This window comes from Lepidochelys kempii, chromosome 18, assembly GCF_965140285.1.
Source record: "Lepidochelys kempii isolate rLepKem1 chromosome 18, rLepKem1.hap1, whole genome shotgun sequence".
Taxonomy (NCBI): Eukaryota; Metazoa; Chordata; order Testudines; family Cheloniidae; genus Lepidochelys; species Lepidochelys kempii.
In genome coordinates this window covers 5510509-5538145 of record NC_136397.1, presented here as the reverse complement: position 1 = coordinate 5538145, position 27637 = coordinate 5510509, and the positions used below count along the sequence as shown (strand labels likewise).

At 53.5% G+C, this 27637-nt stretch overlaps 1 protein-coding gene across 1 annotated transcript in view; it reads right to left on the bottom strand.

The window, feature by feature from the left end:
• Nucleotides 1-22786, bottom strand: part of EPHA8 (EPH receptor A8) — a 101032-nt gene extending 78246 nt beyond the window's left edge. The window contains exons 1-2 of the mRNA XM_073316605.1: nt 22730-22786; nt 1910-2573 (exon numbers count right to left, since the gene is read on the bottom strand). Of these exons, the coding sequence (XP_073172706.1) occupies nt 1910-2573; nt 22730-22774 (709 nt within the window). The 5' untranslated portion in view covers nt 22775-22786. The remainder of the gene's footprint in view (nt 1-1909; nt 2574-22729) is intronic.
• Nucleotides 22787-27637: the final 4851 nt, after the last annotated feature.

The following is a 27637-nucleotide window of genomic DNA, read 5'->3' as shown; positions in this document are numbered from 1 at the left end:
GCCAATTTAAGCGCTAATCCACTTGTCAGGGGTGGAGTAAGGAAATCGATTTTAAGAGCCCTTTAAGTCGAAATAAAGGGCTTCATCGTGTGGACGGGTGCAGGTTTACATCGATTTAACGCTGCTAAATTCGACCTAAAGTCCTAGTGTAGACCAGGGCTAAGAGCTGAAATCACTGAGCGTTGTGTTAAGTAGTGGGGGAGCCTGAAGATATATTGTGGAGCAGTTTGCGGGATGGCTGGAGTGCCTTGTGGACAGGCTGGTGGAGCAGTTCATAGGATGGCGGGAGCTGCTTGTGGGCCGCGGAGCTGAGTGAAGCAGTTCGTGGGGCAGCTGGCAGAGCGGAGCGGAGCCCTATGGAGCTGTGGGGCGGTCAGCTTCAGATCATGTAAAGTGCCCCTTACCTCCGCCCCCATCTCCACCCAGGTTGGGAGGTAAAGCTCTGCAGATAAACTTTCGGACTCTGGGGCTGCCCTGACCAGGGACAGAGACTTTTGGGTCATTGGACTTTTGGGACTTTGGGTGATTTGGGGTTGCTGGACTCAAGAACCAAAGGGAAAGGGCATGCCCCAATTTGCTTGGGGTGGGTTTTTTTTGCTCATGGGTTGTGTTATGAATCCTGTTGGTGGTGTTTCCCCAACATAATGCCACATTGTTTCTCTCTGTTATTAAAAGGCTTTTTGCTACACTCAGACTATGTGCTTGCAAGAGGGGAAGTATTGCCTCTTGGAGGCGCCCAGCAAGGGTGGTATGTATTTGTCCCAGGTCACTGGGTGGGGGCTCAAGCCGGTTTGCATTGTGTTATTGGAGTGGATCCCCTAGATATTGAACCCGGCCCTTGTAGCTGCCAACTCTGACGGGCAGAAGGGTTACACCCTGTTTGCAGAGTCGAAGCTCTGCTCCTCTAAAAACCTCGCATGAAAAACCAAAAGCAAACAAACCTGCACAGAGGGGTCTCCCAGGGAGCCCAGTGCATGGAATTCTGTACACACGCAGCCCCTTGCCAGTTGCGCAGCCTGCTACAGGGCTATTGCCTGCTCACCAGACTCCTTATCACAGTTTATACAGTTGGCAGCATGAACCCCTTCCTGGGGCGGGGGGGCTCTTGGGGAAGTCTCCTCTACACCCCTGGAGGCTGCAGGGGTAGCTCTGGTTGATGATGGGATTAAGGCGATAACCTTGTTTTATACATCTTAGTGTCTCTCTTTTGTTCGCTTTGCTGTCAACTCCCTGCCAAAGAGAAGTGAGAGAGGCAGCGCTTAGGTATGCAGGAGGGAGGGCTCTTCTCTCTGGCCATGAGCTGCTAACAGCCAGTGCACGGAGCAGCTCTCAGCTGCTGGAGGGACATTCCCAGCGTAAAGTTGTAGCTTTCTACAAAGCAGGTTTCCTTGCCTGTGTCACCAATAACACTGATGGGGATAACCCACCTGGCTTCCTGACCCGCTCACACGCTCAGCCGTTCACACGGCCGATTCGCTTTCAGTGTTTCCCTCAGCTCGGAAAGGAAAACAGACCAGGACGTTTCACGTCTGTTTTGTCAGTTTCCAGCCAATGTCACTGTCAGGTTCCTGTGCCCTAGCACAGTGCTGCAATGTCTGGATTGCAAATGCAGCAAGGTAGGGTGACCAGATGTCCCAGTTTTATAGGCACCTATTACCCCCCACCCCTGTCCCGATTTTTCACATTTGCTATCTGGTCACCCTGATGCAGGGGAATGTCTACTTGTGAATAAAAGATCAAATAAAATAAATAAAATCCCCCCCCTTACCCACTGGAATTTATAAGAATGTTCACGGGACCATTTCTGCTGTGAGAGTTCATTGTGCAAACCCTATATTCTACGGCTCATTTTGACATGTTGGTATCTTTGCCCCCAGCCCTCCCCTTTAAGAGGTAAAGAGAGACTTACCCACACAGAAATCTCTCTGCTCTTGGTAGCCAGCGCTGCACACACATTTCCCAATGGGCACCAGCCATTCCCCCTCAGCACTGCAGTACATTTTGGGGGTGTCTCTCTCCTCAGAGTGCCTCACACATTCGCCCCGCACCTCCACCAAGGAGGAGGAGTCCGCCCCGGTAACCACCTCGGAGAAGGACGCCAGGTTCCTGACCATCGCGGGGCACTTCTTGTAGTATACCCGGACAGAGACGATGGCAATGCAGGCCCCTATGTCCTGGAAAGCCAGGTAAAAGCCCCGCTTGCTCAGGGGTCCCACGCCCCTCACCTCGGTGTTGAGCTTGAGCCGCCTGACCCCCAGGTCTACGCTGGTGAAGCTCTCGTCGGCTGCTATGGTATCAATCTTCACAAACTGGCTCTCCCGGGTGCTGGTGCCCAGGTCCCGGTCCGACTCCAGGTAGTAGAGATTGAATGTCTCCTTGCAGGTGCCCAGCACCCCAGGCATACTGTTACAGTCCCGCAGAGTGAACTTGATCTCAGCATAAACCCGACGGGCACCGTCCCGTTGGACCCAATTGCTGCGCAGCCAGTTGTTCTGGTTTGGGGTCATGACATTACAGACTTGGTAGGTGTGGATAGGGGTGAAAAATTCATCCATTTCATTGATAGAATCCCACTGTGGGACAGAGGGGGAGAGGTTAGTATGAACACGCACATCAGCCATTCACTGATACAAGCCCTCGGACGGGGGGAGAAGGGTGAGTGTGAACATGCCCTTCATCTCCCCACAACAGAACGGTTGTAACTGCAGCTGAATGAATGATCTTTTATGAATAAAGCTGATTATGAATTTAGGGGAACACTTTGCGGGTCTATGGGATTTAGGTGCACAAGCCCTATTTAAAGCCGCTGGTATTTGTGCTCCTAAATCCCTTGGGTGCTTCTGACAAATCCCCCTTTCCTTGAGCCCTTTTGCTGTTTTCAAATTGTTGGCAAACCCACCCTGATTTCCATGGGTGTGTTCCCTGTTCGTGAGGATTCACCAGAGTTCCTGGGAGCAGATCTCAGGTTCTGGGAAGCTCACAAACTGTCCACTGCAGCTGGACACGGTTATTAATGGTGTGTGATTGGTCCCTTGGGTCCCAGCTTCTGCTCCCTGACTGGATGACAAACATTTTAAAGAGGTGACTGTTGAATGACAAACAACAAAGAGCAAAAAATGAAAAGCACACAAGCTACCTTTCCTGCAGAGTTCTGTGATGTCGGGACTGGAAAATGCACTCTTGCATCAATTAGCCAAGCTCCTCCCCCTGCCAACAGACCCGTTCCAGCTTCCTTCCTGCCCCTGGCACCGAGAGCTGGCACATGGGGCCTCTGACCAATCTCCTACCTTGCTTTTTCTCCTCCTTAACTAAAGGAGCACATTGCAGGTTGCTTTTTTTTTGGAGGGGGTTCCAGAAATCAGCCAGAGCAACCAGAAGGGGCCAGGTCCTGGCATAAAACAAAGGTTTGGGCTCCAGAAAATCTGTAGTAATAATTCCTGCTCAAGCCTCCCTCTCTGCGACTTGTTTGCTGTGCCTAGTAGAGGCCCTAGACTGAGGGGCAGCACAAGATGTCCTGCTGGCATCTAACTCGCAAACACTGCGACTGCAATGAGAGAGGCTGACCGGAGAGGTGCCTTGGGGCTCTCCCGTATCTTCCTTGCACACTGCTCCTTGGGTGGCTGCCCTGACCAGTGATCCCCCCAGACTCAGCCATCAGCACTGCTCTGAACACAGCCCGGTGAGTGACTGTCATGCTGAAAATGGGGCTCTGGTCTGGGGCTCCTCCAAACTTACCTGGTCTCCTGCCTTGCCACCTCCCACTCTTGTCCTCCTCCCTCTCTCTCCTTCCACCAAGACTAGCCCCATTCTTCTACTTTCTCTGGTCCTGAGCCCTAGTCCCTCTCCCCAGCCCAGGGACATCCCAGCGCACGCCACGGTGCCACCCAAGTGGAAGCCCCACAGGATGCAGCAGTGGGGCCCAGCCAATGGGCTGAAGGGCCCAATCTCCCAAAGGCAGGGATCCTGTGTGTCTGAGTGGGGAAGGGAGGGAGGGCAGGAGGGAGCCAGGACCTCTGGAGCAGAGACTCGTTTGAATGTGGTAAGGGCTCAGACCCTGCTGGGAGTGGGCTGGAGCTTTGGAATGATACTGCCCCCGCCCCCGGACGCTGTACTTGCCCTTCGCATGAACCGCCAGAGAGTGACATGCAGAGTGACACTGGGGGCAGGCCCCTGGCTCAGCCATGGCCCTTGCTGATGCCTTGCCTGCTACGGAAGGCCCGGACTCTGTCAGGACACTGGGGCTCCTGGCAGATCTGCCCGAGCGCCACGGACACTATAATACTTATTGCCAGGACAACACTCCCCTGCCCCGTGTTTCAGCAGTGGTGTTTGAACTCAGGACCTTCAGATCCATAGCAGAGACCTCGACCACTAAAGTCAAAGGAGTACTAGAGTAGAAGTAGCAGTAGGCTGTTACCCTGTATGTGGAGGAGCCGCTAGAGGGCAATATGACACAGGGTGCAAGCACGTTTCACTAGCAAAGATCTTTCAGATCTGAACCAAGCCCTTAGAAATGTCACTTGTGTTTCAGAATCTGACCCCTGAATCCATGTGTGCCGCCCCCTGCCCCCAAGGCCTCTGCCACAAACCCACTTCAGCTCAAGCTCTTTAACCCAGACACCAAGCCCATCAAAATGGCCCTGTCCCTGTCACCCCCAGATGCTGTAAGCAGCCGCATGGGCCCTGCTTTTCTAAGGTGCAGGACATGCTGGTCCCTGGAAGTGCGAAGCCATTTAGAGCTGAGAACTCTCAACTCTGCTTTGCCAAACCCCATATTATCCTGTCTAGCCCTGCTGACCTCAGGCCTGTTGGCTCCTTCTGCACCACATCATGTGAGCACATGGTTAGTAGGGATGGAATGACATTGGGACAGTTCACGCTTCCTACTGCCTCTACCTCCAGCAAAAACAAACCTCCTTTCTGGCAGAAATTTTGCATCTCTAGTCTCCTGCAAGAGGAGAACTTCTTTGCATCTCACAAGGTTTAAGGAGGGTTGAACCTCCAACTTCCAAAATGCACCTGCAACTTCCAAAATGCACTCACTTCTGGAAAAGTCTCCTAACTTTCTATTGCTGTCCTAGAGCTCAGATTTGCCTGGAAAAGAGAGGAACTTCCCGTGTGTTGCAGTCATTAGGCCTCAAGGAAAATGAGTTCAAAGGGGATATTGAAATATGCTGATGCATAATTGAAAAGTTAGTCACTCGCTCTGGAAAAATGAACTTCTGCTTACTACAAAAATCACCTCCAAAATCATACAGCTGCATTGAGGCGTCTCGTGCATCCACCCCACAGACACAACGTGATGCGCATGTTAGAAATATGCCCAGGATGGCATTCAGAAAGGCCATGTGTCAGCTCGGTAGGACCGCTTTCCGACCCCAGCAACTGTGCAGCACCAGAGAGAATGGGTAAGTCTACCCAGAAGTTTATGGGGTGATTGTAAAACAGGGAACCATATCCTGCTAGCTTTCATCTATCTAGCCCAGATAACAGTAGCAGTGAAGAGGTGCAGGCTAGCTGCCCCCGTACAAGCTCATCAGCTTGCTAGCCTGCGCAGAGTCCAGGCCAGTGCACCTTCACTGCTATTGTTACCCAGGCTAGATTAAAGCGAGCTTTGGTATGCCTACCTGTGCTACAATCAGCCTAAAGTGCAGTTGACGTACCCAGTGGGCGCAGGACTCCTGCAGAGTTCATAGCCCCTGCCTCTGGCTACCCTGAATTGTAGGGATTCCATCTTCAGCACATTTGGGGACGTGGAGTGAAACTTAACAAACAAGCCTCTGGCAGCTGAGCATTCCTGCTTTGTCTTCACTGCAGGGTTTACTTGAGTTATCTGCGTTCAGGTTAACCCCCCCTCGAGTTCGTCCAGCTCCAGTGAGAGTGGACACACTGCGAAGTAACACTGGAACTGCACAGAGCGATTGGGTCAGCAGCCGATGAGCATTAGCCTGCGCCCCCAGCCAGGGCAGCCAACTCGAGGTCAGGCTTGTCTACCCTGCACCACAGTGCAGGCCACGGGAATTGCAGAGCGCACCAAAGTGTTGCAATCTAGCTGCCCCATGTGGACACTGCCACACGAACTAAAAGGCACCTAGCTCACGTTAACACAGTCCTGTTCGCGAAGGTGAACTAGGTACCTGTTAGGTTGTGCCAGCAGCATCCACACAGGACAGTTCAAGTGCAACACTCTGGTGCACGCAGTTCACCCCCCCCCCCGTGGGCCACACTGCAGCACACTGTAGACATAGCCTCAAAAGTGCAACACACTCAAGGAAAAGGTTTGTGTGTGGATGGGAGACAAGACAGGGCCGACACTTAAGTTAACTCTGCAGTGAAGACAAGGCCTCAGCAGGTTATAACTAGAACTAGCAGGAGTCTAGAACTCCTCAAAGAAAAACGGAACCCAACCTTCTCTCTGGCCTTTTGCCCCAGGCACCACATCCACTTCCCATTGACCAATGGCTCACAAAGACAAAGCGGCAAACCCAGCCCATGATTACAGCCCCTCTGCCATCATCCTGGTCCAGGACTTTGATGGCCTCATTCACTGATGCAATAGCTCCCAAGCCAATGCTCCAGATTGGCCAGTTGAACTTCTCCACATCCATCATGATCACGTGGAAAACACCCCACCAACCCCCACCTAGGCAGGCCCCTTCCCGATACACTGGGGAAGAGTGAGGGGTCATGTCACTGCATCAGACCAGACTGTTAGTATTCACACAAACAGAAACGCATTTGTGAAGTAACAACACGGGGTTCTCTCTCTGGGGTGAGAAAGGGCTGAGCTCAGGTTGGTAAGTGAACGTTTCCAGCCTCTGTTCGCCCCAAATCTGCCGGCCCTGTCCAGGGCCCTGTCCTACCAAAGCAATAAAAAGAGTCAGCAAACCCAGTGGGCCCGGGGGGAGCTGAGGGGACAGGAGCCAGGACATGTACCACGCTATAGCACAACACAACACAACACAGCGCTGGAGGGAGTGGCACATCCCACTACAGCACAACAGGGCACTCCCCTCTCTGGAGTGAGTGGAAAGCCGTTCTCCAGCACGCAGGGAAATGTGCGGGGGAGGACGCTAAAGCCATTGTCACAATTCATTGGGCACAAACGACACCAATGTCTGTTTTCTGTCTTTTCCCTGCTGAGCCCATTGAGACATTAATTGCAACTGTGAGCTGGAAAAGGCGCCTGCCCACCCCACTGTCAGTGCCATGAGGTGCAGCCCCAGGATCGCTCCCTGCCCCCAGTGCTCACCAGACACCGCGTGAGCTCTCCGCTGCGAGGTGTCACTGGGAGCTGGGGCTCAGGGCAAGCAAAGAACAGGGCTCTCTGGGGAATGTGACAAGCCAGAGTCCAGCCACTTATCCACTGAACCCTCACAGAATCACCAGTCCCGCGGTTCCCAAAGGAGCAATACACTGCCCCTAACGAGTCCTACCCTAGAACACAGCTTCTGCGGAGCACACAGCACTGAGATATATTTATAGTGAAAACATGGATCCGGGTATTATCAAAGAACAGAGAGTGACGTGATAGTGAGTAAAAATATTAGGAACAAATGGCTACACATAAAACAAAATCACAACACGCTTCCTAGAAACTACACTTAACTCACAGGCTAACGTCTCAGACACTTATCTCATCCAAAGTTCTCCCCAGTGTTTTCACCCAAGCCTGGCTGAGATCCTTTTTTCATGAAGCAAACTCACTGTCCATTTACTTACCCAGTGAAGGATGCTGGGGTGTCTTCTTTGTTCCCTAAATATACTTGACAAAACCTTTGCTGTGCCCCTCCAGATAGGGTAGTGTCCCCCCACCACTGCTTGCTTCCCTGGTACTTTTCTCTTTGAAGTTTTCACAACCCTTTGTTAGCATTTCATTCAGACTGGTGAGTGGAGCCGACTGTGACCTGTGCAATACTTAATTAACATGTAAACAGCCAGCTAGGGAAACACTTCTTGTCTGATAACAAACCTGGTGACCTGTCCCTACGCACAGACCATAAGAACATAACATACAACCTATGTACATCCCTACTTATAACATCCATACATGCGTCTCACCATGATTTTGATGACCAGTATGACACTGGCTTTCAGTTGACACCTCCCATGACACTTCTTGGATTGCATATACCAGGCCCAGAAGATCCCTGTTACCCCTCTGCACCCCCTCCATGCCCCTTGTTGGTTGGCACTAAGAGGTTCCTGGGTCACACACATTCATCCTGCTTGTGCCACACCCAAGCCACACCTGCCCATGCCTGATGGCAAGGCCTCTCTACATTACTCCTGAGCACCTCTCGGGCATGCTCAGGTGGGTGGTCACTACGCAGGTGGCTGGGGGTGATACTGTTAGCCCAGCCTGTTCCCTGGCTGGCCTCAACCCAAGGTCAAACCTGCAGGGGACCTTCCTACTTTTCAGGTGTTCTTTGCTTGCTCTTTGCCCCTGGCCCCCTAATAAGACCATGTCAGTGGGGTCAGACCTTACTCCACCTCCACAGGGCCTCTCCTGTGCGGCCTCTGCCCTTGGCACCATGGCTTGGCTTTCAGAGCTACGTGGCTCATTCTCTGCACTGCAGGCTGGCACTCAGCATGGTGTGGTGCTTGCCAGCCAGCAGGCCCATGACCTTCCCAGTCTGGCCTTCCCCACGCCTCGCTCTCTCCTCCCTTTGCAGGCATCTGACGGCTCCTGAGAAGAGCTCTCACCCTTGACACTCAGGCTGCTATTGGAAAGCGGAGGTGGGTCGGGGCCTGGGACGTTTGCGGGGAGCAGCAGGCAGGGAGGCTGGGCAGGTCTTTGAGTCTGACCTACCTTAGAACTGAAGTGAAAGCAGCGACTCTGGGCTGCCCCAGCCTCCTCTCTGTGATGTAAACAGGTTTCCTTTCTCAGGGCTCCGCTAATGTGCATCGCTTGCCTCTGGGGCGGCAACCAACATGCCTGACTCAGCGTGCCACTCACTGCTCCGCTTCCGAGCACAGACTGCACGGGGCTTCTCTAGCAAAGACTTCTCCAGCCTAATGGTGGAGCCATGGAACGACCACAGGCCTGGTTGCAGGCGGCACACACGGGGAACCAGCACCCGATAACAGCGCTGAGACACTGACACTGACTTACACTGGGTCTGGGAAATAACAGAATGAGGGAGTCGAGTCCTGCCTGCCACAGGCAGCGCAGACCCATCCTCTCTGGACTAGCCCTTCAGGGCCAGGGTCACTGGGATCACACTGCAGCTCTAGCAAGGCCCTGAGCCCCTGGGGGGATTCGCCAGGAGGGGTGGTGGGCAGGGGTCCAGTCATCCTGGCCTCCACTCCAGGGTCTGAAACCAGGGACGCAGGGAGAGACACGGAGCAAGGAAAACTTCAACGGAAAGCAAGTCAGGATGGCCACCCTCTGCTTCAGCATCTCTTAGTGTAGGAAGATTCCAGCTCGTGGGCTAAGGCTTCCTCCTGCCCCGATCCCAGCTCCTGGGCAGAAGACTGAGCGACTACTCCCCTGCTGCCATTCTAGCGCAGAGCGTGCCGTGCTCAGCCCTGCTCCCTGCGACCAGCTGCCATCCTGTTCTCCTCCCCTGGCCTGGCAAGGCTGCCACAGCCTCCCTGGGTGCTCTTGGTGCACAGGTGCTGACTTCCCAATGTGCTGGGGCGTGCTCAGCTGCTGGCTCTGCTCCAGGCCCCGCCCTCCCACCCCCTTCCCCGAAGTCCGCACCCTGCCTCTTCTCACCCTCACCCCACCCCGTCTCTTTCCGCTCTGTTCTACCCCTTCCCTCGAGCATGCCTCCTCCTCACTCTTCCCCCCTCCCGCCCAGAGCCTCCTGCACGCCGCGGAACATGGGGAGGGAGGAGGAGGCACTGATCGGTGGGACCCATCAGTGGGTGGGAGGCTCTGGGAAAGGAATGGGGCTGATTGGGGAGCTGCCGGTGGGTGCTGAGCACCCACCACTTTTTCCCCCGGAGTACCCACAGAGTCGGTGCCTATGCCTTGGTTTTCCCCTCTATAGAACCCCTCCCAGCCTCGCGGAGAGGGCGGCGGTGTAGCTCCTTCAGGGTTTCCCAAGCACTCTGAGCTCCTCTGATGCAAGCTGCTAGAGATCAGCCAGTCGTCACCATTATCCGCTGCGCCGTGTAAACATGCCAGGCCCAGGGTGTGGCTCCCAGGTCCCATCCTCCATCATGCCAAGCTGTTAGGGATGGGGGCAGACATAAGCAGGCCCAATGGGCACCACTGAACACTTTCTTTTACCTTGCTGCGGGCAAGTATGACGCTGGGCGGGTCAGTTGCTCCCTCTACTTCTGATGGGCAAGACAGCCAGAGCCTGAACTACGAGTGACGCAGCGGGAGGGAACAGCTTTCTGCAGCACCTCTGCAGGTGCTGGGCACGATCGGCACAGCGAAGGGCGAAGGCTCAGCATCTGGAAACACCAACTCAGGAAACCCCAAGGGGCTCATTCCTCGGGGCAGGGGCCGTCTTTGTCTCCTGTTTTCATATACTATGATGGCTGGGCCATGACTAGGGCTCCTGGGTGCTACAGTAACACAAATAATTCACAGTAACAACAGGGGAGGTACTGTCTCTCTGCCAGAGGGTCTGTTGGGCCGCAGACCAGACCCCCATGGGGAGTGGTGGATGTCCCATCACTTGGGATTCCTTGGGAATATTCCCTCTGGTTGGAAGGAATGATCTGGAGAGGTCTTTCCCATCCCTGATAGCTCGCTCTAGCAAAGGCTACCAAGAGTGTCTGATCGCCTGGTAACTTCTACTGATGGGAAGCTGGTGCCACTGATTAAAAGAACTATATCAAAGCTAGGTCTTTTTATTAACCCAGAGTGTGTCCTGCCTGAAGAGGGCCTAGAGTGATCCCGCATCAACTTGGGAGTGTCACTAGGTCCCTGTGCTCCTGGGCCACCAGCGTGGGACAAGATCCCATCCTGTGTGTGCGTGGAGAGATTCAGCACCCAGGGACAGGCATTAGGCAACTCTGTGACTTTAAGGGTTTCTCTCTTTTACAGTAATTACAGGACCCCAAGGCTAGTTGCCCTTCCCGGGAGAGGCGTCTCTGCCTGGCAGAGCTGACTTTGAGTGAGGGGCTGAGGAGGAGGGGATAAGGATCAGTTCAATAACGAGGGCGCTGTGCGTGCACCTGGCCTCTCCAGCCGTGCTCACTTCGGCCTGCTCCTGGCTGCTGGTTTGAAGTGGCTTTTATTAAACGAAGCTCAGCTCGTCCCCCGTCACTGTGATAAGATCCCCCAGAGAGACGAAAATGAGGACATCATAATTAGCGCGGTGAGTGCGCGGCGGGGGGAGGGAGTGCAATTCCATCAGCATTCAGGGGCTCGTTTAATAGTTTAAATTAAAGTCAACATAAGTTATAAAAAAAGAAATACCAGATTATAAAAGGGAAAAGATGCAAACAGCAGATAGCTCTGCGGCTGAGCAAGGTCTCCAAAATCTCCCCAGGGCCTGCATGGTGCAACGGAGGGGGACGAGGAGGAAAAGGGGAAGTTGAAGGGAACGAACACATAAGGAGAAAAGCCTGGCTCCATGAAAGAGCCTCAGCCTTGCTGTTTTCCATGACAATCCCCCAAATGGCTCCCACCCTCTGGCTGTGCCAAGCCAGAGGGCTCCATGAAAGAGCCTCAGCCTACCCAGTCCTGAGATCATGCCTACGGGGGACAGCCACGGAGCCCTCACTGCTGGTCCTGCCAGCATGGTAGAGCTGCCACTGCCCCCAGAAATGTCCTGAGCTCTTCCCTGATGGGCACTGAGCTGCGAGTCCTTCCCAGGAGCCAGCAGCACAGTCAAGTGGAAGAGGGAAAATAACCCACATTATTGTAGCAATAAAGCATTAAATGTGGTTTTTAATAGTGACAATCCCCATAAAATCAGTCACTCTGATGGCTAACAAGGGATTTGTTAGGCAGTTAACTACCCTGAGCTTTACCTCAGGCCGTTAACTGCTGGTAGTTACCAGCATCCAGGGAATTAGCTGTAAGTGCTTTTATCTTGTTTAAAATCTTTATTTTCAAAGGCTCCGCTCCTCCTGACATACCCATTTTTAAATGAATATTAGCTGCACTGTGGCATGTTCTGTTCTCTGCTTTCAGTGCCAATATTCATGCAGGCAGAGCCCAGACCTTCCAGAGAAACCCCTGGAAATCTCATGGCAGGCCAAGGGGGTCCCGGGCAGCTGTAAAAGCCTAGATATTCCTGCAGCATATTCCTGACCACTGTTGCCTGATACTCTGCTGCACCTGCAGACCCATGGCTCAGGGGTCCTTTCTGGAGGTGAGGGCTCCACCCCCACGTTCTGTGCTAGGCAGTTACAAACAATGCAGATGGGAGTGCCTGCATTCAAAGGCTGTTGTAAGCAGCAAAGCATCTCCGTTCTTAGCCCAGGCCTTCCAGAGCAGTGAACTCTCCCAGCTGATAGCACCCAGGATGGCTGAGGGGTTGGCCATGGGGTAGGAAGCCCCTCGCCTCTAGTGTGATGGTACAAATGCCTTGTAGAAAAAGAGCCGGCCTGACTCACTCCGACCCAAGAGCTGTTATCATTGACTGGCTGTCCGGTGGGAGGGTTCAGGTCCCAATGGCTTTCCTGGCAGCAGGCTCGGGAGAGAGGCCAAGACCTTCCCTGCCAGAAATGGGAGAGACCTTAAGTGGGGCAATGAGCCAGACGCTCCTCCTGTCTGTGCTGTGACTGCTCCGTTGATGCAGGAGATCAGCCCCTGGCCACCCCGCTGGTGCTTTACCAGCAGGAAACTTTCATCTGTAACACACAAGCACGACAGGCAGCTTCTCCTGTGGCGTGCATCTCAGCTGGTTGTTTAAGCAAATTTGGTGCAATTCCACTGATACTTTTTGGATTATTCCAGAGCGATAACAAGCTGGTTTGGGGGGTTTTTGTTCCTGGCCTGCGTTCAGGGCACCCAAAAGCAGCTGCACAGTTAAACCGAGAGTGACAGAGAGAGAGGCACCTGCCACATAGCAGGAAATCAGTCTGGAAAACAAGCAGCAATTTCTTCTGAGCAACACACTGCAGGCAACTGACCGTTACCCAGACAGACAGACGGAGAGATTACAAACCAGGCTCTACTGCCAGATCTCCAATGGAGTCCGTGTTCACAGAGCAGTTGCCAGGATCCTCGTTAACAAGCAGATGACAATAACCAGGATACTTATATCCAGGATCTCACAACACTTATAAAATCACTTGTCAATCACTGAGTGACTAACCCTCACAAACTGCCCCCTGTGGGGGAGGTCTGTATTATTAGCCCCATTGTGCAGAGGGAGAAATGAGGCATGAGGAAGTTGAGCATCTTGCCCAAGGCCACCTGGTAAGGTGAATGGTAAAGCTGGGGGTCTATCCCGCTTCCCTGCTCTCACCACTAGAGAAAGCTGCCCCTCAGTTCTCCTCCCCGGACTGACAGGAGGCAGGCGGCCAGCTCCTCTCAGAGCCATGAGCCTTGACAAAGGCAAATGTGTCCGTGTTTGTGTGTGGTGAGACTGTCCCGCCGTGTGTCCACGTGTGTGTGCATCCAGGTGAGAGGGGGTGGGGTCAGGCAGGGTAAGTGATTTGACTGCCTTGGCAAAAAGAGTCCCACATCGACCACAGACTGTGAGTTACATGAGAACCAGCACTGGCCACACAGGCCGTGAGAGAGAGGGTGGCCCTTTGTTCACTAGTGAAAGGGCAGTTTTTCAGTCTGGCTGGAGGCCTGGCTAAGGCTTCTGGAAGTATCTAGATCCCACTGGGCATGTTTAGGGATTTAACACAGCTATTAGCATAGTCACACCCCTCTGGCATGACATCTTCTTCTTTGCATTGTCCCATCCATACAAGTAGCCTGGTCCTTTCTGTCCTCTGGGATTGAGCAGAGCAGGAGGGAGGAGGCTGCAGCGCCAGCTGCCAGAGGTCCTGGTGGAGGTGCAGGGGATATCATGGGGAGTGGGGGCGAGGAGAGGGGAGGGGGGGTTGTGCCATCCAGGCGTTCCCTTCGTAATTAGCATTGCAAGAATCATTCAGCCTCTTTAGATACTCGGTATCTGAACAAAATCATTTCCTGTTTGACTTTGTAAATCAAAGGAGATGATACAATAATTAATAATATGTTGACTCATCTCATCAGCATTTTAATTAGTCAGTAGAAATGCAATTTGCAGAGGGGCTGATGGGTCATGTGCTATGCGGGCACAGGGGAGGGGGGTACTGGGGCACTTTGTGGCAGGGACTGGCAAAGGGCAGGGCGAGAAGCAGGAAGTGAGGTTGTTTGACGGCACTGAGAAGAGTTTAATTGTCAGTGTGAAGGGAACGGTTCCAGGGAGGGAGTTGGCCGTGAACCTCTTGGGAGCGCTTTGAAGTTTTAATTGAGAGGAGTGGAAGCCTGCAGGAACAGGGCGGCCCCCACTAACCCTTCCTCCCCCTGCATGTGTCACCGAGATGGAGGGTGACAGTCAGTGTGGCTATTACAGCCAATTACGCACCCGTTAATCACCCAGAGAGAGGAAATGTCAAACCAGACCCCAACACCTCCCGCTGCCTGCCCTTCCCTGGGGTCAAAGGGCGCCCAGCCCGAGCGCACTCAGGCGGCTGCGTTTGTGCTTCCGGCCCTGGCTCCTCTGTCTGTGAGGCTCAGACAGAGCAACTCACCAGCGCCTCCCACCAGCTGCAGCTGAAAGTGAGGGAGGAGGTCCCTTTTGAGGCTGCCAGTCCAAATCCAATCTAGGGCAATGATGACTGAAAGTTATCACCATCTGCAGCTACAGCCTGCTAGGGGCCTCTTGGAAATATGGTTGTTAGCCTCTTGGTCCCGCTCCTAACAGACAACAGTCCACATGAGAACACATACCATCCCCACCGGCGCTTGCCGGCCCATCCCAGCCTAGGGGCAGGCACTGTTTGCAGAGAGACATGATGGAGGAAGCCCAGGCTGCCATGACACCAAGACCACATTGAACAGTAAAGAAAAACAAAGCCCAGTTTTCACAGCCCCCTGACTCCCTCAGAAGGCAATGATCCTCCTGAAATTCGGCATGCTGCAGCTCATCCCTGGGCAGTGCTTTGAAGCGATGGTGTTTTAAAAATTGCCTTTCCAGAGCCATCAGAGTTTCAACCTGGCTGGGCCCAGAAGGTCTAGGTGTGTTTTGTTTCCTCTTGCTGAGAAACCAGCCAGTGTTTTGGGGAGAGTCAGGGTGAGCATCAAAAGTAACAAGCTGTTTCAAACTGGGTAAAGCGCAATGCATATAAACACGGACCAGTCTAAGCTGCCTTTCCGAGCCAGTCTGCTGGGCTAAGCCAGGACGTGGAGGACAGGAGAACCGTGAGAGATGCAGCAGGGCAGGCATCCTGGAGGGGTGTGAAGAGGGGCCCAGGGAAGTAGGGGTCTCAGCTGGGGGAATCTGGGGAGGCAGGAAGCGGACTGCATGGACGAACAGCGGGGCTAGAAGCCTCGAAGGCTCCTGTTGCTCTTAAGCGAAAGCGGAGCTTTGCTGTGACATTCCTAGAGGCCTCCGAGTGGAGGAGCAGGGGCTCCAGCAGCCCGCTCTGTGGGGCCCTCATGCCAACTCTGCTAACATTAGCAGTTGAACAGGATTGCCATGTTCTCCACCAAGCGAATACCATTGGTACCAGGCTGCAAAGGTCCCCTGGGGCATTCCATGCAGCTCCCGCCTTGTAATTAGGCAGAACCTGATAGATGACGCTAATTTGGTGTTATCCTTCCCCTGAGCCCCCGGCAGATGGCGCCCCTTTAGGGGCTGGTGCTCTGTGCTCTTGTAGTGCACACAGAGCACATTGGCAGCCCACCGTGTGCCCGTGCCGAGGGAAACCCACCAGTGCTTGGTGTGCGCCTGGGGTCTGAACCTGGCAGCGGGCTTAGAGCACGGCCCTGCTGGGAGGAAAGGGAGGCAATGAGCGTGCTGGGGGGCATGGCTCGGGGGGTGAAGGATGAGATGGCCTGTCTCTTGATGGAGGAAGCTAGAGTGAGAAATTCCATCCCTCGACAGGAGGCGTCTGTGACAGATTAATCTGGCCGTGAGCCATATTTCACATGGGACAGAATTAACGCTGGGAATGAAGGCTCAGCATTAGAGGAGCCCTGCATCTTCCACGCAGGCTGAGATGCCTTCAGGGTGACCCTCCAGCCAAGGCAATTAACACCCTGAAGCCTGGTCATTCAGGCCAGGACCACGGACAGCCAGCCCTAGGGGGGAGAGCAAGAGCTTTATTTAGTTAGGTAGCTTTTCAGAGAGGAGCCTGAGCTCAAGATGCCTTTGCCAAAAACAACCAGGCTCAGTAAAATCCCAGTGTGACAATATGCCCCTTCCCCAGGCCAACAGCTACCCCCGCAGCCCCTCCCTCCCACAGCTTGGGTCAGTAGCGGGTCTGAGAACAGGCCCTGATGGGCAGCAGATGCCAGCGGGGGGAAGAGCGGGTTACATTCTAAGGTCTGGGGCCTTGACAGAGACTGTCCTGCCTCTCTGTTATGCAGCAGGGGGAGGGGGCGACTCAGACATCCACACTAATTTCAGTGGGGGCAGGATGGCACAAGGAGACAAGCATCTCTCAGGCAGGCAGGTCCCAAACCACTGGGGGCTCCACAGGGAAAAAACAATGCCTTAAATTCTACCCCACGACCCTGGCACCACGTGGATGTTGGAGCTGGGACCGTGGCACGGGCTCCCTCTGAGACACACTGCTCCAGGGAGAAGCTGCAGCATTCCGCACCAGCTCCTGTCTCCAGGTGTCACGGGGTCCGTCTACACAGCTGCTGGGAGGTGTAATTCCCAGCGCAGGGAGTTGAATATCTGCTAGCTCTGCTGGAGCTAGCCCCTAAAGATAGCAGTGGGGCCATGGTGACATGGGTGGCTCAGGCTAGCCGCCTTAGTACAATCCCACCTGACTCCTGGGTATGTTTCTTAGGTGGCTAGCCTGAGCTGCCCGTGCCCTTGCAGTCCCACTGCTATTTTCAGGTGCAGCCAGAGCACAGCTAGAGGATGCATGTCACCCTCCCAGCGGCTGTGGAGACAGACCCTTGGAGTGCAGCCCCCTGCAGAGTCCCGTGTAGCGTCTAAGCGAGTGGTGGCAAAAGCGTGGACGATGCAGTAAGGGCTGTATCTGAAAGAAATGGTCACAACTGCTGAGCCCCGAATGAATGGTAGAAAGCCACCCAGATAGCGCTTCTGCATGGTAGTGCTTCACAGCAGCTAGCGCCCCAACTGCCCCCCAGCCTGGGAACTCATGGCAGATGCATCCTCAGCACGTGGGACAGCATAACCCTCAGCTATCTTCTGCTTGCTCCCCAACCACGAGCCGCTATCTTACCTAGACTGAGCTCAGCCAACCAGCTCTCACCCGTGTGCCAGTCTCATCCGCCCCTGGGCCAGGTCTTAGGAGTCCTAGCTGGGCTTGGGGAGGCAGTAATGGAGAGCTGGGTGCCACCAGCAGCCTGCAGGCATATCGCATTGCAAGCCCTTCCAGCGGCCCCCTATACACTGAGAAGGAAGGGGAGGGGGCATGCCGTGGAGCTCCACATGAGAACACCCTCAGGGAGCAGGAGCCCTGCCCCGTGCCGCCCGGTGATATTGTGCTGCTTTGGCCACTCCCAGGGTAGCAATACCGGCATGGGCACACAATCTTAACTCATCGCCAGGAGGTCTGCCAAGGCCAGCAGTGCGGGACCCAGTCCTGAAACCACACCGCCAGGACTCAAGGCTGCCAGAGGCATCAAGTTGGTCTGAAAATTGTTGGAGCCACAACCATCGTAGACTCCGAACCAACAATGCGAGACGGCAGACAGGGAAGTAGCTAGCCAGATCATCAGTGCAGCGAGTGACATTCTCTGGACACAGCAGCTGCCCTCCCAATGGACAGGTGTTGACAATTCCCATCAGCATCAGACACAGCACCCCCTGCTGGCCCTCGCCAGCCAGGACAGACCTGGATTCAAAGCACAGGCTGTTGGACAGAGGGTAATGAGATGCTCTCCAGTCAATGGAGAAATCGTCACGAGGGCACATCTTCAAAGGCTATTTTAAGTGGCAAATATGGAACACAGAATCATAGAATCATAGAATATCAGAGTTGGAAGGGACCCCAGAAGGTCATCTAGTCCAAACCCCTGCTCAAAGCAGGACCAATTCCCAGTTAAATCATCCCAGCCAGGGCTTTGTCAAGCCTGACCTTAAAAACCTCTAAGGAAGGAGATTCTACCACCTCCCTAGGTAACGCATTCCAGTGTTTCACCACCCTCTTAGTGAAAAAGTTTTTCCTAATATCCAATCTAAACCTTCCCCACTGCAACTTGAGACCATTACTCCTCGTTCTGTCATCTGCTACCATTGAGAACAGTCTAGAGCCATCCTCTTTGGAACCCCTTTCAGGTAGTTGAAAGCAGCTATCAAATCCCCCCTCATTCTTCTCTTCTGCAGGCTAAACAATCCCAGCTCCCTCAGCCTCTCCTCATAACTCATGTGTTCCAGTCCCCTAATCATTTTTGTTGCCCTTCGCTGGACTCTCTCCAATTTATCCACATCCTTCTTGAAGTGTGGGGCCCAAAACTGGACACAGTACTCCAGATGAGGCCTCCCCAATGTCGAATAGAGGGGAACGATCACGTCCCTTGATCTGCTCGCTATGCCCCTACTTATACATCCCAAAATGCCATTGGCCGTCTTGGCAACAAGGGCACACTGCTGACTCATATCCAGCTTCTCGTCCATTGTCACCCCTAGGTCCTTTTCCGCAGAACTGCTGCCTAGCCATTCGTTCCCTAGTCTGTAGCTGTGCATTGGGTTCTTCCGTCCGAAGTGCAGGACCCTGCACTTATCCTTATTGAACCTCATCAGATTTCTTTTGGCCCAATCCTCCAATTTGTCTAGGTCTTTCTGTATCCTATCCCTCCCCTCCAGCGTATCTACCACTCCTCCCAGTTTAGTATCATCCGCAAATTTGCTGAGAGTGCAATCCACACCATCCTCCAGATCATTTAGGAAGATATTGAACAAAACCGGCCCCAGCACCGACCCTTGGGGTACTCCACTTGATACCGGCTGCCAACTAGATATGGAGCCATTGATCACTACCCGTTGAGCCCGACAATCTAGCCAGCTTTCTACCCACCTTGTAGTGCATTCATCCAGCCCATACTTCCTTAACTTGCTGACAAGAATACTGTGGGAGACTGTGTCAAAAGCTTTGCTAAAGTCAAGAAACAATACATCCACTGCTTTCCCTTCATCCACAGAACCAGTAATCTCATCATAAAAGGCAATTAGATTAGTCAGGCATGACCTTCCCTTGGTGAATCCATGCTGGCTGTTCCTGATCACTTTCCTCTCATGCAAGTGCTTCAGGATTGATTCTTTGAGGACCTGCTCCATGATTTTTCCAGGGACTGAGGTGAGGCTGACTGGCCTGTAGTTCCCAGGATCCTCCTTCTTCCCTTTTTTAAAGATTGGCACTACATTAGCCTTTTTCCAGGAAACACAGGAAATGAAACTGTTTATCCAAAGCAACAAATGGGTTTAGGACGGGGCGCAGGAACAGAGGGAGCTAGGGGGCCAGGGCCCTCCCACTTGTGAAGGAAGCAGGGGACTTGGGGAGAAGGGGCCGAGTGAGGGCGGGATCTTGGGGGAATGGGCAGCATGGGGGCGGGGCCTCGGGGGAATGGGAGGTACAAGGGTGGGGGTTCAGGGAGAACAGGTGGTGCAGGGACCAGGGCACAGTTGGGGTGCCATTGCCCTCCTCCACACACACACTTTTAGGGACCTTCTGCCTATCCTAGTTTAGGAGGCCAGGAGCTGGGGAGCTGGCATGCTAGGAAGCCACCATCGCTGAAACCCAGACAGCGTAAAGGTGGAGCTGATCGAAAGTTTTTCAACTAACCTTTTTTCTATTGAATAACGCCGTTCTGTCTAAACCAAAATGTTTCGCAGAAACCTCCTGGTTTTGAAAAGCCTAGCCTGGCACTCACCAGGGTGTTAAGAGACTCACCTTCAGGCCCAGCTCTGCCTCATTTGACATAGAGACTTGACCTGGAATCTCCCACATTGCAGGTCAATGCTCTGCCCACTGGGCTGCCTCTGTCCTGCTCAATATTTAATTATTTATACAAAGTGAAACAGTTTTGATAGACTGACTCTAGCCTGGTGGTGACCACATGGGAAAGAGGAGAAAGCTGAGTCAAGGACACCACAGTCACAGGCCTGGGAGACAGGAAGGCTAGCGGAGTTGTCAGTTAAAGAAGTTCATCCTGGAGAGAGTGAGTGTGAGTTGGTGGCAGGACACCTGAGAGAAGCCACCACCGGCTGCAAGAGAGGGTGGAGGCTGGACAGAGAGGTTTGGATGTTATCAGCATGGAGGTGGTGGCTCTAGCTATGGAAGTGGCAGAGGTCACCCAAAGAGGCAAGAAGAGGAGGGAACTAAAGACAAATGGCACAGGAGCAGAAAGAAGAATGCGGAGATGCTGAATGAGCAGTCAGCACAGCGGGAGAGGAAGCAGGAGCCAAGAGACGAGTGAACGCAAAGGCAGAGGATGTGCTCAGCTGTGTCTCAGGCAACAGAGGGACCCAGGAGAATAAGAAAATTAACTTAGGATGCAAAACTACACATCAGGGCAGATCCTAAGCTAGAGTAAATGGGCAACGATCCACTGCAGTCAATGCAGATACGCTGATTTACACCTGCTGGGGTCTAGCCCCGGAAGATTAACCAAAAGGATTCACTAGAGAGCTGGTGGGAGGGATTGAAAGAGTTGAATGTGACAGGTAGAGCTTGGCAAAGGAACAGCCACAGGGCGAGATGTGACAACAGTCCTTGAGTGTTTGAAGGGTGTGACTACCTAGGAGGGGAAGGAATTGTGTTACAAAGGATGTTACAAAGGGGAACGGAATGAAAGTGAACAAAGGAAAATTGACTCTGAATGTCAGAAGCAGCACTGAAGCAGGGTTGTCCTGTATGAACATGTGGAATTGTTTCCTGAAGGATGTGGCAAAAGCCTCGTTGCCTGAGTATTTAAACCTAGGTTGGACAAAGCATTGGAGACCATATTGTGAGGTCTGACGCTTGTGTGCAGTAAGGCAGCGTGGCTGGAAAAGGTCTAACCATCTACAATATATTCTGTTTGCAGGGTACTCATCATTGCAGTTTCTAAAATTAAAGTCAGAGCTGAGCCAAGGATTTGATGTAATTACATATTTGATAATATTCTACATAAAATCTCCTCATCGTTATTATTAAGAATTCACAGTTCGGATCACTCCTTCTCAAACAGATAGAGCAGAGAGAGAAAGACTCCAGCAACAGATCAGAGAAAATGATTGGAGCCTTGGAATGATTCCTCTATGAGAAGGAATTGAAGAGATTAGGGCCACGTAGTTTAGAGAAGAGAGGAAAAAGAGGGGACCATAAAAACGCAACACTTCTGAGAAGGCCACTCCGGCACATTTCAGTTCTGCTAGAAGCTGTGTTGCTTCGTTCTGATTGGTCACGTAACGAGTGGGACTGTTTTTGTTCCCTGATTGGATGAGCACAAGTCTCAGAGCAAGCACCAACACCACCACAGCCAACAGCCGCTGATTAGTGGGAAACGGCTGGCGGCATTACATAACTGCCCCTCCCTGACTCACAGATGTGCACATGTGTAGCCAGATGCTGATCCCGTCTCATCCTGAAGTGCACCTGAGTCCGTGTCTGGCCCAGGAAGGTGCTATTCAGTGTGAGGGAGGCTCAATGTGCCCAATGGAGACAATGAAACCACAGGGCTACGGCTAAACCCTCATGAGAACCTGGCCCTCTCCAAGTCCCATTTCCAGCTTGTGACTCTGGCTTTGACACTGGCCTCTTGCAGTGCCCAACATAATGCCAACAGGCAGTGGGGCACTCGGTGACACAGGCATCCGGGAGAGGAGCAGATGGGCTGCAAATCACAGCTGAGAAGGCTGCAAACGGTAACTGGGCAAACAAATTGGTGTTGGTTGGTATTTCGCTCCCAGGTTGGGTCCACTATAAACGTGTGTTGTCAGGGGTGCTGTCCTTGGGTGGGGGAAGTCGAACATGGGGACCTGTGTGTGTGTGTGTGTGTCCCCCCACATGAGGGGGGAGGGGAGGTATGCACATGTTTGGAGCACAGTTGCTGTGTTTGAATGTAGGTGTGTCTGCATGGCTTGCTTGTGGGTACGCGTGATGGCGACAGCTTGTGCTGTTCCCAGCTGGGGGTAGAAATCGGGGGATCGTGGTTACAGCCCTTTCATGGCCCGTCAAGGTGTGTCACCAGCAGTGCGGTCTTACAGAGTTGTCTTTTAGCAATACCAGTTTCCTGCCACACAAATATCCCTGTTGCTCTATTAGTGCAAATTGTAATCTTGAGGCTGATAAGAAACTGCCGTGTAGCTCCAACCTCCTGGGTTGTGCTAGACAACAACCAAAGGAGACGCCAGCTCCTGAGCATGCTCACCCCAGTACAGCCGCGTGGGGCCTGAGAACACCTCACCACGGAACACCCACCCGTGCCGAGGAGACGTCCGAGGGCAACAGGACTGCGCTACAGACCCTTCTGGCAAACTCTGCTAGGCTCAGCTGCAGGCTGAAGAGGCTTGTATGTTCAACAGGGAGAAGGCATTGCTGTCTCATTTCCATTTACACCAAAGCTGCCCAGAAGGGCCACAGGCAACATGCCCTACCGGCTCCCAAAGACCCCATTTCGTCAGTGTGCTCATAGCCTCATACTCACCCCGTGCGATGGGTAGGTCAGCCAGCCCCAGTCTCCGGGGATCATTGCTGTGTCCAACAAGTTCACTGGAAAACACGGGAGGAAAAAATGCATTAGAAAACTGCTCACCTTTCACAAACACCCTGAAAAGCAGCACAGCCCAACCTACACCGTGAGGCTCTGTGCTCCCACCCCACAGCACAACCCAAGCTACACCGTGAGGCTCTGTGCTCCCACCCTGCAGCACACCCACCTACACCGTGAGGCTCTGTGCTCCCACCCCACAGCACAACCCAAGCTACACCGTGAGGCTCTGTGCTCCCACCCTGCAGCACACCCACCTACACCGTGAGGCTCTGTGCTCCCACCCCACAGCACAACCCAAGCTACACCGTGAGGCTCTGTGCTCCCACCCTGCAGCACACCCACCTACACCGTGAGGCTCTGTGCTCCCACCCCACAGCACAACCCAAGCTACACCGTTAGGCTCTGTGCTCCCACCCCGCAGCACACCCACCTACACCGTGATGCTCTGTGCTCCCACCCCACAGCACACCCACCTACACCATGAGGCCATAGAATCATAGAATATCAGGGTTGAAAGGGACCTCAGGAGGTCATCTAGTCCAACCCCCTGCTCAAAGCAGGACCGATCCCCGACTAAATCATCCCAGCCAGGGCTTTGTCAAGCCTGACCTTAAAAATCTCAAAGGAAGGAGATTCCACCATCTCCCTAGGTAACGCATTCCAGTGCTTCACCACTCTCCTAGTGAAATAGTTTTTCCTAATATCCAACCTAGACCTGCCCCACTGCAACTTGAGACCATTGCTTCTTGTTCTGTCCTCTTCTACCACTGAGAATAGTCTAGATCCATCCTCTTTGGAACCCCCTTTCAGGTAGTTGAAAGCAGCTATCAAATCCCCCCTCATTCTTCTCTTCCGCAGACTAAACAATCCCAGTTCCCTCAGCCTCTCCTCAGAAGTCATGTGTTCCAGACCCCTAATCATTTTTGTTGCCCTCCGCTGGATGCTTTCCAATTTTTCCACATCCTTCTTGTAGTGTGGGGCCCAAAACTAGACACAGTACTCCAGATGAGGCCTCACCAATGTCGAATAAAGGGGAACGATCACGTCCCTCGATCTGCTGGCAATGCCCCTACTTATACAGCCCAAAATGCCATTGGCCTTCTTGGCAACAAGGGCACACTGCTGACTCATATCCAGCTTCTCGTCCACTGTCACCCCTAGGTCCTTTTCCGCAGAACTGCTGCCTAGCTATTCGGTCCCTAGTCTGTAGCTGTGCATGGGATTCTTCCGTCCTAAGTGCAGGACCATGAGGCTGTGTTACTCCTCGGGAATTCTGCACCACTGTGCATGTGCAGAATTTATGTCCCCCACAGATGTCTTTGTTTCCCTGCAGAAAACTGACCTTCTGACAGGGAAGCAAAGGGAAGCCACAAGAGCAGTCATGCGGCCCTCCCCAGCAGTAGGTTTCAGGTACCCAGGGCAGCCGGCAGAGAGGTAAATCACTGTGAGGCAGGGGGTGGAACTGAGGAAAGCCTGGCTGGTGGCTCCTACCCTGCACCAGGCTCAGCTACTAGCTCAGCTGGGCTGGGGAGGACAGGACGTCCTCTTCCCCTACACAGCATCTGGGGCTGGGTCAGACTTACCCCCAGATTTCTCCCGCAGCTGCAGGAAGCTCTTCAAACCCCCTCCCGCCGCTTCCTGCGCCCAACACTCCTCAGCTGCAGGAGGAGGGATCCCTCTACAGGGAGCTGTTCCCCCATCCACCCAACCCCCACGCTTCCAGACCCCCTCATACCCAGACCCTCCTGTCAAGCCTCACCCCCACACTCGGAACTCCCCCGATGAGCCCCACTGCCCCTGCACCCCACCGAGCCCCAACCAGTTGCACCTGATTCCCCACCCCACTGAGTCCCCCACACCCAGAGCCCACGCCAAACTCTATCCCCTCCACACCCAGACTCCCCCATGCTGAGCCCCAACCACCTTCACCCGGACCCCCCTGCAGAGTCCCTTTACCGTTGCACCCAGAACTCCCCAACAAGCCCCTGTGCATCCAGATCCACCCCCCCACACACACAGATCCCCCACTGAGCCACCCGCAACCAGATTGCCCCACACAGAACCCTCTCAACCCACACCTGGATCCCCCCACACTAAGCCTCTCCACACTTGCATCCTGCTGGGCTGAGCCTGCCTGCCCACGCCTGGTGCACCTGGCACAGAAGGGAAGGGCCCTCATGTTTTTCTGGGACAGGCCCGGTCCTTGTGCTGTGTCAGGGTTGGGTGCAGCCTCACTGCTGAGTCTGTGTCCCGGGGTGGGCTGCATAGTGATCTTCCACCTCTGTGCAACCAGTGGCCTGTGTTCCTCAGTGCTACGCTGGAGCCTCCACATTTATTTGACAAATACAATTTGCAGAATTTTAAAATATTGTGCACAGAACTTTTATTTTTTGGCACAGAATGCCCTCAGGAGTACTGTGTGCTCCCATATCCACCTACGCTCAGAGCTCCATGGATTCCAAGGCCAGAAGAGACCACTGTGATCACCTAGTCTGACCTCCCATATCCCCCAGACCAGAAAACTTCCCCAGAATAATTCCTAGAGCAGATCTTTTAGAACAATATCCAATCTTCATTTAAAAACAGTCAATGATGGAGAATCCTCCACAGCCCTTGGTAAATTGTTCCAATGGTTATTTACCCTCACTGTCAAAAATGTATGTCTCGTTTCCAACCTCAATTTTCCAGCTCCAACTTCCAGCCATTGGATCGTGTTAGACCTTCCTCTGCTAGATCGAAGAGCCCATTATTAAACATTTATTCCCCATGTGGGCACTTACACTCTGTGATCAAGTCACCCCTTAACCTTCTCTTGGTTAAGCTACATAGATGGAGCTCCTTGAGTCTATCACTCTAAGGCAGGTTTTCTAATCCTTTAATCATTCTTGTGGCTCTTGGCTGAACCATCTCTAATATAGCAACATCCTCCTTGAATTATGAGCACCAGAACTGGACACAGGATTCCAGCAGCAGTCACACCAATGCCAAACACAGATATAAAATGACCTCTGTGCTCCTACTCGAGAGTCCCCTGTTCTTGCATCCCATAATCACATTAGCCCTTTTGGTCACAGGGTCGCACTGGGAGAGTGTGTTCAGCTCAGTATGCACCCCCTCCCACAAATCTTTTTCAGAGTCCCTGCTTCCCAGGAGACAGCCTCCCATCCTGCAGTCTTTGTTCTAGAGGTGAACATTTACAGCTAGCTGGATTACAACTGTAGATGTCTTGACTAGCTCCTCCGATACTAATGACAGATGCCGCAAGCCCCTGTCCAGACCTGACAGGCAGGAGCCCTCAGCTACTGTGGCCGCAAGGGTGACAAGAGCTGGACAATTAGCAGGGTGCTCGTTCTGCTCTCAGAGTCTGTGGCTGAGTGGGCTGGGGCCTGCATCATCATCAGGGCAAAGCAAGCAGGTATCAAGCGGTGAGATGTAGGCAGAGGGGACAAATGCCATCATAGAATATCAGGGTTGGAAGGGACCTCAGGAGATCATCTTGTCCAACCCCCTGCTCAAAGCAGGACCAATCCTCAATTTTTGCCCCCAATCCCTAAATGGCCCCCTCAAGGATTGAACTCACAATCCTAGGTTTAGCAGGCCAATGCTCAAACCACTGAGCTACCCCCGACCCTTCTCCCAGCGTCTCTTCCCACTTACCTCCTGCGGGAAGGGACAGTGCAGAGCTGGGAGAGGTGAACGGTGACTGCAGAGCAAACCAGAGGTGAAGCCAGCATGACAGATCTTTAGGGGAGCTGTGAGTGTGGGGGAGAGTGGGTGCATGGGTCTGATTCCTGTTTGCTCTGCCCTGACCCTCACCCATCCCCGCACAGGGCAGCACCTTGCACCCGATTAAACCCTGCAGAGGGTCTCACCCTTTGGGGCACTGATGTCCATGGCTGTTACTCAGCTCACCGACAGTGAGGAGCTGACTAAGGGTAACAGGCCGATTTGCAGGGGCCCTTCTCACCTGGGGTCACTGAGAGTTCCTAGTGCAGGTCCCTTGCTGGGCTGGGAAGGGACACAGCTCTAGCTCTGGTGATGTTCTGCTAACAGGGGGCTGTGTGCTCAGCCAGGCTCTACAAACTGCTGCAGATCAGGGTCCTCTGCAACAAGGATCCATGCACCGTCCAGCACAGGGGGCACTCCCATGTATCAGCCCCTCCTGAGGAAATGGGAGATGGGAGAGGACAGAGAGCAGGAGGGGCAAGGAGAAGACGGGAAGGACTTGAGACATTCTCCTGAGTCTTCCCCAGCCCAGTGCAGCACTCACCTCGCTGGGCTGGCAGTTTCTCATTGTCTTCTGGAGGCTCAGCTGAGCCCTTTCAACTCACTTCATGCATGGTGTGATCTGGCTTTGAAGTCTGCAGACCAAACGCTGCCCCACTTCCCAGCCAGAAGCAGCTACCCCCCTTCACAACTCTGCTAACACCACACGAGAGACTGGAGTTCTCAAGAACAGACTGCAGGGGAGAGGCTGCAAGAGGGGTGCCATCAAAGTCACCCCTTCTAATGCCCTCCTACCACTGGGAGCCCAGCTTAAGGAGGAGGCCCAGACAAATCAATCCAGGGAGAGGAAAGCTGCTTAGGCCAGGGGAGGGACGAGGATGTCTTTACACACTCTCAAGAGTTTTCTATTTAAGCCAGTTCAATGTCTTCTGGGAGAAGGAGAGGAAGCCAGCATGGAATAAAAGCAGAGAGGGGGGAGATTGCCTACGGGCTGCAATCTGATACACCTGGCTCCCATTAGCCCCATACAGATGTGCCCAGCAGCTCAGCTACTGCTTGGAATTAGCCTACGGGAAGTGCACGCCTGCCCCAGAAACGCTCTGCACCTGGTATGTT